This window comes from Miscanthus floridulus, chromosome 7 (assembly GCF_019320115.1).
Source record: "Miscanthus floridulus cultivar M001 chromosome 7, ASM1932011v1, whole genome shotgun sequence".
Classification (NCBI taxonomy): domain Eukaryota; kingdom Viridiplantae; phylum Streptophyta; class Magnoliopsida; order Poales; family Poaceae; genus Miscanthus; species Miscanthus floridulus.
Genome location: NC_089586.1, coordinates 89,158,761 through 89,172,567, shown reverse-complemented (window position 1 = coordinate 89,172,567; position 13,807 = coordinate 89,158,761). Strand labels below are relative to the sequence as shown.

Sequence of the window (13,807 nt, the reverse complement as noted above, 5' to 3'; positions counted from 1 at the left end):
TTTTGACCTTTCCATCAAAGACTTGGGACACGTCCCTTTCTCGACCGTTTGTACCCCCTACTATGAACCTTTTTCGGTACTAATAACACGAGCAGCAGTAGACTGGACGTAGAGACGTTCTGCCTGAACCAGTATAAACCTTGTGTCCTTTAGTACACCATCCGAGCCTAACGGGTAACAATTATAAATTTACTAGCCGGTGTTTGTTCGAAACACCGACACTAACTCTTAAATGTTTTCACAAACATGTTAGAGCCAAGTTAGCATTTCTAAAAATATTTTCGCTTGCTCTCCGATGTGCGCTAGGCCTAAATGCAATGCATTGTATTCCAACACCTAGTGATATGAGATGACCGAATTGTCTAATAGAGCTCCCCTATTAATAGTACGACCATCTATCCTAAACCTAATTACGCATTCTATTGCGTCTAGATTGACAAAATAAAATCCCTATTTATACCTTTGCCTTAATCTCCATAGGGTTTTGTTTTTCTCTTTCTTTTTTCCATGTTGGAGCACTTGATCATCATCACATGTGGCTAACTCCATCACTTGAGTGCCATCTAGCTCCATCACTCGGTGTGTACCAACCTATCTCATATGTCACTTAGATAAATGGTTGGTACACGTAGGTTTCATCAATTATTCAAAACCAAACTAGGGCTTTCATCGTGGACGGGACGAATGAAGCCATTGGGCAGGGCTGTGTGGCCATTCGTGGTGGGTCCGTGGATGAGGACATGCCGACGCTTGTAGACAAGAAGCAAGAGAGAGGGGGGAATCCATTTTTTTGAATGACATGTGGGGCCATAGCTAAAGCGGTTAGGTGATCTCTTTTTTGATTCATCTCTCATACAACAAACATGAAAATAGAACTGTTGTGTCCTTTCAACAGAACATTAGTGTGGAACCATTCTATCCCTAGAATCAGGAATATAACCATTCCATTGTACCTCGCTTTCCAACCAAACACAATCTAAAAGAGATGATGAAACCATTATTTTTTAGGGTTTGTCTCCTACGCAGGTGACTGATGGTCAGCAAACTTCAACCTCGCACCCCACCCCCGCCTGTCTCGTCGACGGCCGTGCCTTCTTCCTCCTCCTCGTGCCCCATCCGTGCCTTTTTCCTCCTCGCGCCCTTCCCCTGCCTACCTCACTGGCGGCCGTGCCCTCCTCGTCCTCACCCCCGCCGCTGCCCACCGTGTCGCCGCGGTGCGCTAGGATTTGGCCAGAGCTCCGTGGCCGTGGAGCTCCGACGAAACCTTATCGCGCCCGCGGCGGCCATCTTGTTCCCCTCCTCATCCTTCTACCGCGGCAAGCTCCGGCCATGGAGCTCCCCCGCCCCGACCTGACCTGGCCGCCTCCATCGCCGCCAGGGCCCCTAAACCGCCCTGTCGTCGTCCCCACCGCCTTACCGGCCTTCCTCCCCAAACAATTTCTCTTCTAAGCCCACCATAGTTGGGGGAGGAGGGGGTGGGGTGGGGTGGGCACGGGCGTGTGCGGTGGGGAAGAAGAACGGTGCGGCTGGTGGGACCCAACACATGCGGCGCGCTAGGGAGGGGAGATGGGCGCAGGCCCAGGCGCGTCCACTTACAGATAAACAAAATTTCAGTCGGCTACGTTTGAATAAATGTATATTTACTCCGGTTCTTCTATACACGGTAGCAAGAAGCTGTTTGGAGCCGTGCCTACGAGTTGAGGGGATGACGTTCGGCAATAGCTGAGTTACTTTTCTGATATTCCGTCTTCCAGAAAACTGAAAACACCGCACATTCCTGAGCCTCTGCCAGTCCGACCCACGCGCCACGCCCAGAGGCCCCAGAGCAGCTCCCCACCCGCCCGAGGCTCGACCAGTGACCACCATCCTTCGCGGCCGCGCGGCCGCTGCCGCGCCCAAACCCCGCAAAACCCTAACCCAGGCCCGACGGCCACCACCATCGCCATGCCGACCGCCACTCCCCTCCCCCACCACCTCCTGGCCACGCTCCTCCTCCTCCTCCTCCTGGCCTCCGCGCCCCGGCCCGCGGCCCCCGCCTCCACCGACCGCGCGGCGCTCCTCGCGTTCCGCGCCGCCCTGTCGCCACCCTCCCGCGCCGCGCTCTCCTCATGGAGCGGCCCGCTCTCGCCGTCCTGGCGCGGCGTGTCTCTCCACCCCGCCGCGGCGCCAGCTCCCCTCGCCCGCCGCCCCCTCCGTCGCCGAGCTTTCGCTCCGGGGCCTCAACCTCACGAGCGTGCTCCCCGCGGCGCCGCTCGCGCTGCTCCGCCGCCTCCGCACGCTCGACCTCTCCGCCAACGCGCTGTCGGGAGAGCTCCCCTGCTCCCTCCCGCGCTCGCTCCTCGTGCTCGACCTCTCCCGCAACGCGCTCTCGGGGGCTGTCCCCACCTGCCTGCCGTCCTCGCTCCCCGCGCTCCACACCCTCAACCTCTCCGCCAACTTCCTCCGCCTCCCGCTCTCCCCGCGTCTCTCTTTTCCCGCGCGCCTTGCTGCCCTCGACCTCTCCCGCAACGCCATCTCCGGCGCCGTCCCGCCGCGGATCGTCGCCGACCCCGACAACTCCGCCCTCCTCCTCCTCGACCTCTCCCACAATCGCTTCTCCGGCGAGATCCCCGCCGGTATCGCAGCCGTACGGAGCCTGCAGGGTCTGTTTCTCGCGGACAACCAGCTTTCCGGGGAGATTCCTCCCGGAATAGGGAACCTGACCTATTTGCAGGTGCTGGATTTGTCGAATAACCGGTTGTCCGGTTCAGTGCCTGCCGGACTTGCAGGCTGCTTCCAGCTTCTGTACCTGCAGCTTGGGGGTAACCAGCTCTCTGGGGCGCTGCGTCCGGAGCTCGACGCACTAGCTAGTCTCAAGGTTCTAGATCTGTCGAATAACAAGATATCTGGGGAGATTCCGCTGCCGCTGGCTGGGTGCAGGTCTTTGGAGGTGGTGGACTTGTCAGGAAATGAGATCTCCGGGGAGCTCAGCAGTGCTGTAGCGAAATGGTTGAGCTTGAAGTTCTTGTCACTGGCTGGTAACCAGCTCTCCGGCCACCTACCTGACTGGATGTTCTCGTTTCCCCTGCTCCAGTGGCTTGATTTGTCTAGCAATAAGTTTGTGGGTTTCATCCCAGATGGTGGGCTCAATGTCACTGAAGTGCTTAACGGTGGAGGTGGTCAGGCCCAGGCTCAGGCGACTCCATCGGAGACTGTGCTTCCACCCCAATTGTTTGTGTCAGCTTCTGTGAACACGGTGTCATGGCAGTTGGATTTGAGGTATGATCTTCAGGCAGCTACTGGTATAGATCTGTCTGGGAATGAGCTCCGTGGCGAGATACCAGAAGGATTGGTTGCCATGAAGGGATTGGAGTATCTGAACCTCTCCTGTAATTACTTGGCTGGGCAGATCCCTGCAGGGCTTGGGGGCATGGGGAGGTTGCATACGCTTGACTTCTCACATAATGGGCTCTCAGGGGAGGTGCCTCCTGGAATTGCAGCCATGGCAGAGCTTGAGGTGCTTAACCTCTCCTACAATAGCCTGTCTGGGCCTTTGCCAACAATGAAGTTCCCAGGAGCATTGGCTGGAAACCCAGGAATTTGCAGTGGGGAAGGGTGCTCTGAGAATGCAAGGACGCCAGAAGGGAAAATGGAAGGAAGCAACCGCCGTGGTTGGCTTGGTGGCTGGCATGGAGAGAATGGATGGGTATCTCTTGGTGCATTTTGTATCAGCACAATGACTAGCTTCTATGTTTCATTGGCAACCTTACTATGCTCCTCTAAGGCAAGAAACTTCATGTTTCGGCCTGTGAGGGTTGAATATTAACAAGAGGGGAAATTGCAAAATCAGGTTGTAGTGAAGTTCTAGTGACTCTGGTCTGCAACTGATTCACAAGAAAGATGAGTATATGAGATGGATATCTTCAGTCAAGAGGAAGTGTACCTTCTCGTTTAATGATCAATCAAGATTTCTTGGTTGTTTCCTAATAATATTCTTGATCTTGGGATGTGTAGATCTAATTAACATATTCCCATCTGTTATAGAATGCCATCACCTGCTGGTGATTGGTTGTAGCCCTGGAGTGTTTGGAGGATTGAACACCAAGGATGCACATAATTTGGAGCGCTGGTACTGTGAACCACTTCGGATGTAAATATTTTCTTTGGTTTTTAGTTATGATCTAGTTTAAAACTGGGCATGGATGTAGTGCTGTTGAGCTACCTCTCGATGTTATATTATGTCTGTAAACTTGCTTATATTTCTGAACTTGGTTTGGGGGTAAAAGGCTTTGTTGTTGTTGTGTATATCTGTTATAGTGTGCAGTGTGACTGAGACTGCAAATGTGCTTGACTATTTCTTGGTGCTGCTCCTGTAACACCTGTAGTTTTATAGGTCAATGGTAATTTTGCTGTCTGAAGCAGCATCCAGCAAGATGGCTACTGTTTTTGGTATTGTAATACTTTGCAACAGAGGTGCAAAGTTTGTGATTTCAGAATGATCAACAAACGTATCTGTCTGCAGCTGATCAACAAACGTATCTGTCGCAAAGTGTGAGACAAGGCAACATATGTGTCGGTGTAGAAAGTGACCAACACGTAAATATTTGTAGTTTTACCGTACGTTGTGATCGGATGTGGCATAACACTCAATGACACAGGGTTTATACTGATTCAGACAACGTGCCCTACGTCCAGTTTGAGTCGGTCGGTGATTTTATTCTTGAGCCTAGGTGCTCAAAGTTTGCTGTGGGGTTACAAACGGAAGGGAGTAAGATGGGGGTGCAAAAGGTTCGATCGGACTCTGGTCTGAAGTGCCGAGAGTGACGGGAGCTCCGCTATGTGCTAAGTGTTCGAACGTCTGTTGTTCGTTGGAATCCTTGGTCGTTTGGATCGTTGGAGCGTGTTTCAGTTGTCGTTCGATTGATCTCCCCGTTGGGAGAGAGCGTATCTCTTTTATAGATGAAGGGACGGCCTTTACAAGTGAGAGAGAATGAGTGAGAGTTTGTATGCTACTAAGTCGTGTTGCCCACGCCGTCGGGTACAAGATGATGGTAGGCGTCCATAACACTGTTTGTGTCAGGCGCATGTGGGAGGTTTTACCGTATTCACCATGTATGGCAAATGACGGCACCCACAACACTGTCGATGCCCAGAGGCATGTGGAGTTTTTTTTACCGTGTTTACCTAGTATGGGAATTGATGGCGCCCACAACACTGTAGGGCAAATCGTCGGTGCCCACAACACTGCTTGGGTTCTGGCATGCTTGGAAGGTTGCAGGACACCCTTCTGACATGTTCTGTCGGTACTGTCCTGTAGGTGTACAGGGTACGGTCTTTGGTTTTGCGGTTTGACTTGAGCGTCCTGCTTTACTTGCTCTGCCCGTTTCCTGGTCCTCACCAAGCGGGCGTCCCCGATCGGTTGGTCTCAGTCGGTTCCGACTGCGCCAGTTGGAGAAGAGCTGTAAGCAGAGGTTCGGTGTATCCCCGGTCGGAGACGCAGGTCAGAGTCGGAAGCGTTGTTGGCTAGACCTTTCGGTCGGAGAGGCGGGCCAGAGTCGGAAGCGGGCGCCGTTCCTCCTTGGTCTGTCCTGTCGTTAGGTTTTTGGGCCGGCCCAGGAGTTGCGCATCGTTCGCAACGTCGTCTGTTGGGCCAAGCTTTTGCTGGAAAGCAGGTCCATGAGGGACCCCGAGTTTATGAACCCGACAATATGTATCACTGTTTTGTGCATTACCAAACTAACCCAGCATGTAATTGCAGAATGATAATTCCTATAATCGTAGCATACATAGCTTCTTCAGCTGGAGAAGGTGGAGAATAAGCATCAGTAGCTTTTCAAAGGATTGGGCACTTGTGCGGAATCAGTCAGACTCATGCAGGAACCAGGTTCTTCTTTTTCCATTATAACCCTTTTTTCCCTGAACTTCCTGCAATACCTACCACTACTTGTAAAGTTCGTTCAGTTTCACAGTGAACCACAGAATTTTATTGCTTTTAATCAAACGTGGAATGATGGCACACTTCTAATGTAAAAACCAACATGCTTCATACCTCACAGTTTTGTTTTGTTCTTTACGCCTTGTTTAGTTCCAAAAAGTTTTCCCAAAAAATGCTACAGTAGTCATCACATCGAATCTTGCGATACGTACATGGAGTATTAAATGTAGACGAAAAAAAATTAATTGCACAGTTTGGTTGGAAATCACGAGACGAACGTTTTGAGCCTAATTAGTCCATGATTGAACACTAATTGCCAAATAAAAACGAAAGTGCTACAGTAGCCAACTTCCTAAATTTCACCCAACTAAACCAGGCCTTAGATTACTTTGAATGTGACCTTTGCATCCTTGAGATCGTCACTTAGTGATTTTAAAATGGCATACCCAGTGCAGAGAGCTCCCGCTCTGTGCGGGGTCTAGGGAAAGGTGTCAGACAAGCTTTACCCTCGCCTGTGCAATGTGAGGAGACCGTCACTCGAACCCGGGACCTTCCAGTCACTTAGTGATTTTACTTGAGAGAAAAATATGACTACTGAATTGAACACACTTTGTTTTATGATTTCTAGAAGAAAAAAAAATATGGTGTTTGCAGATTATGTGAGCCATCTATTGGCTAAAATCTGACGCCCCCCAATCAAAGGTACTATGTGAAAGGTGCTTAAATAGAAAGGGTAGAAAGGAAATTTTGTGTGGTAACATAAGTAGATGGAGAAGGGCCAAAACATCTTTGTTATATCAATCGGTACAGGTATGGGAACATTAAGGTTTTTTTTTTCCAGATTTCCCGAAGAACCTGACCTCCGTTCCCCAGGTCCTGCACGATCTTTTTAACTCGGATTAATAGCTGCATAAGATGATTCACAGTTTTACTTGTTATATCTTGAACTAACCATTTCTCTGCAATATGATGGATGAACCTGTGCTAGATTAATGTTATACTGTTATTTCATGAACTCGTCCAGTCTCTCAGCATTTATCTTACACGTTCTTTGTATATTTGTTCTTCTTATTTTCTGGCTGTGGGCCTGTGAGTCAACATATTAAAGCTATCCTAACGAAATGAGCAGAGCCCTTGGCGGCTTGGTTTATGCCCAGGACCAGCCAAGCCAAAATTTTGTATGTAATAATCGAAACCTGGACAACATCAACTGCCGGCCTTTAGCAACGAGAATGTTTGGACCGTGGCCAAGCTGAACTCCAGTTCCAGCTGACCATGTTGTGTACTAGTAGTACTGCGTACATGACAGCTAAATTGTCTTGGATCTAGATAAGGTGACCTGGACGAAAACAACTGCTGATGGTTGGTCTCTGTCCAGGAACTGGCTCGTCTGGTCTAAACAAAGATCAGCAGAGCTGCAGAGTTCATGACTTCATGTGGCCGTTGTTGACGTTCAGTCCAGAGTTTGGCACTTGGCACCAGTACATCACATGAAGGGCGTGTGCGCAGCTCTTTACTGGCGTGGAATGGATGGATCATGGACAACAAAGACTCCTCTAGAGCTCGCGGCAGCGACAGATCGCACCTGACCTGGCCCTGACGCGTCAGAGGAATTGAGATCACCGTCGGGTTTATCAGCTGACCTGCACGCTCATGCTCATCACGTGAGTCCATTTCAGGTGTGCTCCAGATTTTCTGCCCTGTGACTGCCATTGATTTCCTGTTGGTAAAAGTGTAGCTGGATCTGGAGAATCTGGATGGTAGGTAACACGTGAATTGAGTTGGACGAGTTTTCATCGAGAGCGGGATTTTCGATCACTAAAGAACTCGAAATGCAGTAACTTTACAATGGGGGGAAAGAGGTTCAATCAACCAGAAGCAAACCGAGCCCACAGAAGAGTTATCAGCCCGTTCGTTTCGTCGTAAACGATCGTTGATTATTTACTACTGGTTAGTTTGATGTGAGAGAAAAATACTGTTTCAACTTATAATTCACGATCGTATACGAGCAAGCGAAGGTTGTATCACCTCCTGAGTCTCAAAAACCCCAGACCCTGCGGCTGAACAGCAACCGGAGTAGCCCCCTCTTTCTTGGCGCGGCACGTCGACGGTCGGCCCGTGGTGAGCAGCTGAGCATGGCGCCTTCACCGCCGCAGCAGCTAAGCCTTGCCCTTGCGGACCTCAGGGCACTGTCCGTGCTCGGCCAGGGCGCCAGGGGCGTGGTCTTCCACGTCGTGCCCGTCGCCGCAGCCGGGGACAGCGCCGCTGCAGGCGCAGGCGAACCTATGGCGCTCAAGGCCATGTCCCGCGCCGCCGCGCGGCACAAGGGCGCAGGAGGCACGTGCGGTGGTGACGGGCACCGGAGGATCTGGTTCGAGCGCGACGTCCTGCTGTCGCTCCACCACCCGCTGCTCCCGTCCCTCCGCGGCATCGTGGCCACCGACGCCGTCGTCGGCTTCGCCATCAGCCGCTGCCCCGGCGGCGACCTCAAGTCGCTCCGCCGCCGCTGGCGCGCCCAGACCACGTTCCCGGAAACCGTCATCCGGTTCTACGCGGCGGAGCTGGTGCTCGCGCTCGAGCACCTCCATGGCCTCGGCGTCGTGCACCGCGACCTCAAGCCGGAGAACATCCTCATCCAGGACTCAGGCCACATCATGCTCGTCGACTTCGACCTCTCCACCACGTTGCCACCGCCTCCGCCCCCGCCGCCGCCGGAGCCGGACGCGACCCCGGCACGCGCCACCTCGCTTTCACCTTCCTCATCACATCACCACAGGCGCAAGAACAAGAAGGCCGCTATGGTTCTCGCGTGCTTCTCCCGCCACGCAGCTTCGCCGGAGACTACGTCCCAGTCCCCGCCGTCCACTTCCATGACCGCCTCGTCCGCGTCGTCCTGCTGCTCGCCGGGCGCTCGGACGCCAGTTAAGTCGAATTCGTTCGTGGGCACGGAGGACTACGTGGCGCCGGAGATCGTAGCCGGCAGCGGGCACGACTACGCGGTGGACTGGTGGGGCCTCGGCGTGGTGATCTACGAGATGCTGTACGGACGCACCCCGTTCCGAGGCCGGAGCCGGCGGGAGACGTTTCACCGCGTGCTCACCGCACCGCCGGAGCTGCCCGGCGAAGCCACGCCGTTGCGTGACCTCATCACCAGGCTCCTCGAGAAGGACCCTGGGAAGCGACTAGGCGCGCACGGCGTCAAGCGGCACGCCTTCTTTACTGGCGTGGACTGGGACCGCGTCCTCGACGTGGCGCGCCCACCGTTCATCCCATCGCCCGATGAAAACGATGCTAACGCCGGAGCGGTGGTGGAAACCGAAGCGCTGGACGTGGAGAAGGTCGTACTTGAAGTGTTCGGCTCGAGTGGCGCCGGCGAGACGCAGCTTATGGAGGTCTGCAGCCACGGAGGGACAGATGACGATTTCTCCATATTTTTCTGAGTTTTGGTTAGATATTTCTGCACTAGAGGAAGGCAGGAACTGAGGAAAATAATAAGTTTGGTTTCTTTGCTAAAGAGTGAGCTACCCAAATTGGCTATACTCAAATGGCAAGATTAGACTTGCCTGGCTGAGAGAGTACTTGCATTAAACCGATGAACTAGAAGTCACATTGTGCGAAGGATTAAATCATTGTTGTATCGGGAGCCAAGGCAATAACAGGAGGGAAGTGCAAGATGAACTGGCCTCGATCAGCATGACCCAAATACTCTGGAGACTTGGGCATCCTTCACCTTGGGAAGTTTGCTAGGGCCCCCTCAGGTTGCGATGGTTGCGGCGAGGTTGGTCAACAAATATTGATAGACCATGGGATGAAGAAGAAACACCCTACAACAAGGTAGACAAGCTCCTCTTTCCGGCGTCTACAACGCTCACAATTGGAGATGGGGAAAGGACGTCGTTCTAGAAAGTGCATGGCTAAACGGCTAACGACCCTGTGATGTAGCACCACATCTCTTCTCCATCTCCAAAAGAAAAAACAGAACGCTACACCAAGCTCTACTTGTCAACAATTGGACACGCGACATCAACCTTCCGCATCCAAGCTTCTCTGCCCAACATTTTATCGAGTACATATGTCTATGGCGAGAGACCAGGCGCATCCTGCTGAGAATGGGTACACCAGATGCCCTTACATGGAAATTCAAGGAAAATGGAGAATATTCCGCTTCGTCGGCTTACCACGCCCAGTTCATAGGCGCAACACGCACCAACTTCAAAGCCATTATATGGAAACCATGGGCGCCGCCTAAATGAAAATTCTTTAGCTGGCTTGCCATTCAAAACCGAATCTGGACCGCTGACAGATTGGAAGCCCGGAACTGGCCTAATCAAAGGATTTGTCCACTCTGTAGGATACATGCAGAATCAGGTGTGCACCTCTTCAAAGACTGCAGGTTCACAAAATGTTTGTGGAGCGAAATCGCCGCCTGGACGGCAACCCCTAATTTGCACCCAAATGCCTGGCCGCCAAGCGATACACTTGAGAAGTGGTGGTTGCCATATCACCTGTGCCAAGTGCAAGCAGGAGTGTAACACCCCTGGTGTTACGAGCTTGCTTAGCACCGAGATTTAGGTCCGAGAAGGATTAGACTAACAAGTTTTCGGGTTTTAAAAATTTATAACGCACATGAGGCGAAAAACAATTTCTAGGAACAAGGATCAAATATAACTTGTATTTAGTACTTAAATAAAGTTGGAAGTACAAACTTTGTAGATGACAATGCAACTTTAACTTTTGAAAAATAGATGTTGTTAACTAATGTTTTGGGGAGCTCAAAAATCAAATTTGACGTTAAGATAAGCTCTTTTCGTTAAGTCGGCAACCACTTGAACTATTGTTAAAATACCATTTTTGGCGAATTATATTGAGCAAAATAGTTAAATGGTGCTTAAATTTTTTGCTCCTATGGGTTAGAATAAGGTATGGACTATCGCATGAAATACTTGTTGGTAGCAATTAATAGGGTTTAGGCCTTTTAAAATTGTAACAAAAGTGTTAATGGCGGTTAGTTTGAATTGAATCCTTAACTTTCCTAAGTATGGAAAAGTAGTAAGACAATGCGATTTTGTCATTTAAATTTTAACTAAAATGCCTAAACATTAATTTCATGTTTTGGTATAGTTGGTTGCATCAAAGTGAGTGTTCGAGCTTGGTATAAGTGGTTGTGGTGTTGGGTAGTACGTTGCTCTCGCAAAAATTGCCCGAACTACGTTGAAACGCGCTGTGAACCATGTCATTGGCTCTTTGTTCGTGAACTGGCGCCAGCGCGACGAGCTTGTTTTGGCATGCTTCTATCTCCCTCTCCAATTGCTCTCGGGCATGAGGTTTGCTTCGCAAGCTAGTGGGTAGTACCGGCCTCGGGTTAGCGTAATTAGTTAGACTTTAGTTGAGTTAATCGACAACCTTTGGTTCACTTTAAACATCATGCAAGTCACTGCTGGCAGCCACTCAGTCGGAGTTTACGGTCATCGCGTACACGGCGCGGCTGGCGACGAGCTCAAGCATGGCCGGGTTGTTGCCACTACATCGGCGCACGTCCGGATGTTGTCGCACGGCGTCCCTGGCTTTGCATGCCGTTCTCGGCGGGGTCACGGCCTTGCTCCTGCCGCTGCCCGTGGGCTTGCCGGGCTAGGGGTGGCTGGCCATCGTGCCAAGCACCAGTTCGAGGCAGGGCTATGGCTGTCGTGGCTCGGCCGACGTGGTGACCGCCCCACCATTTGTTTCACCTACCGCGACGATGACCTCGTTCATGGTGGCCACGGATGCCTCCCTGCTCTGCTCTACCGCTAGCCAGCACCAACGACCCCGCTTGGTCTTGGCACTTCATGCCGTGCGCTTCACGACAACCCTTCCTGTCTCATCAACTGTACCACATGCTCGCTTTGCCACCAACCAGAGCTGCCCACCTTAACTGCTCGGCTCGCTCATAGACCACTCCACCGCCAAACCGTGCACGGAGCCGCCATCATTTCTCTCTCTTCCCATTGCCAAGTTATAGCTTCGCAGCAAAATCCCTCACTCATGTGGATAGCTTAGAAGGTTCGCTAAGCGCCTTGTTTCTCTCTGGCCCATCGGTGCACTGTGGGCCGCCAATTTGGTGTTTTACCACCGTCGATCATGAGCGCCGACGCGACCTGTGGTTTGGGGGTAAGTCCGTAACCCGGAGGTAAGGGTTCGATTGGTGGCATTTCTAGGCTCACATTGACCTCCTCTATCCGATGCTCACGTTGATTTGGCTAGGAAACTCGTCGACGACGTGGTGACGCGCCGGTGCCACCGCTGAACGTCGCTGCCGTGCTCGGGCGCACGTGGCCGGGCCTCGACCCTCCCCTGCTTCAACCATCTCCATAACATGCACCGCGAAGAGTCTCTAACCCTTCTCTGCCATCATGACCCGTTCGATAGGGCGTAGACTCACCGGAGCACTCGCGCCGCCATGTGGATCCTCCGTCGACGTGGATAGGTGGGATTAGTACACCATTGAACGTGCCGCTGCCTTCTACTTTTGCGCGTAGGCCAGGAGGTCCATGTCGGTCTAGTAGACGTGTCATTGTGGGCCTCAGTAGGCCTATGTGGTCAGGTGGTGCCAGCTAGGGCCACGCCGACACGCACGAGCACGTCTGGGACTCGCCCGTTGCGAAGGCGAGGTATTCCAGGGTGCTTTTGTACAAAACTCGAGACTAGTGGAACAGTGTTGCATGGTATCGTTTGACTTTGTAAGAGTATGAGCCCTCTTTTGCAAAATGGGCAAGCGCGCGAGGGCTCCTCGCCGTGGGCCACTTGGTGGGCCGGCCTGCTACGCGCGTGAAAAATAATTTCTAGGAACAAGGATCAAATATAACTTGTATTTAGTACTTAAATAAAGTTGGAGTACAAACTTTGTAGATGATAATGCAACTTTAACTTTTGAAAAATAGATGTTGTTAACTAATGTTTTGGGGAGCTCAAAAATCAAATTTGACGTTAAGATAAGCTCTTTTCGTTAAGTCGGCAAACACTTGAACTATTGTTAAAATACCATTTTTGGCGAATTATATTGAGCAAAATAGTTAAATGGTGCTTAAATTTTTTGCTCCTATGGGTTAGTATAAGGTATGGACTATCGCATGAAATACTTGTTGGTAGCAATTAATAGGGTTTAGGCCTTTTAAAATTGTAACAAAAGTGTTAATGGCGGTTAGTTTGAATTGAATCCTTAACTTTCCTAAGTATGGAAAAGTAGTAAGACAATGCGATTTTGTCATTTAAATTTTAACTAAAATGCCTAAACATTAATATCATGTTTTGGTATAGTTGGTTGCATCAAAGTGAGTGTTCGAGCTTGGTATAAGTGGTTGTGGTGTTGGGTAGTACGTTGCTCTCGCAAAAATTGCCCGAACTACGTTGAAACGCGCTGTGAACCATGTCATTGGCTCTTTGTTCGTGAACTGGCGCCAGCGCGACGAGCTCATTTTGGCATGCTTCTATCTCCCTCTCTAGTTGCTCTCGGGGCACGAGGTTTGTTTCGCTAGCTAGTGGGTAGTACAGGCCTCGGGTTAGCGTAATTAGTTGGACTTTAGTTGAGTTAATCGATAGTCTTTGGTTCACTTTCAAAATCATGCAAGTCACTGCTGGTAGCCACTCAGTTGGAGTTTACGGTCACCGTGTACATGGCGTGGCTGGCGACGAGCTCAAGCGTGGCCGAGCTGTTGCCGCTGCGTTGGCGCACGTCCGAACGTTGCCGCACGGCGTCCCTGGCTCTGCATGCCGTTCTCGGCAGGGTCACGGCCTTGCTCTTGCCGCTGCCCATGGGCTTGCCGAGCTCGGGGTGGCTGGCCGTCGTGCCGAGCACTAGTTCGAGGCAGGGCTATGACTGTCGTGGCTTGGCCAACGTGGCGACCACCCCACTGTTTG

The 13,807-nt window shown here is 51.5% G+C and overlaps 1 protein-coding gene and 1 pseudogene across 1 annotated transcript; both read left to right on the top strand.

The window, feature by feature from the left end:
* Nucleotides 1–1,812: 1,812 nt before the first annotated feature.
* Nucleotides 1,813–4,488, top strand: LOC136463746 (leucine-rich repeat receptor-like protein FASCIATED EAR2; annotated as a pseudogene).
* Nucleotides 4,489–8,004: 3,516 nt separating this feature from the next.
* LOC136463745 (serine/threonine-protein kinase OXI1-like) lies at nt 8,005–9,576 on the top strand. The gene has a single exon (XM_066462724.1). The coding sequence runs from the start codon at nt 8,050–8,052 to the stop codon at nt 9,352–9,354; it is 1,305 nt and encodes a 434-aa protein (XP_066318821.1). The 5' UTR covers nt 8,005–8,049; the 3' UTR covers nt 9,355–9,576.
* The last annotated feature ends 4,231 nt before the right edge of the window (nt 9,577–13,807 follow it).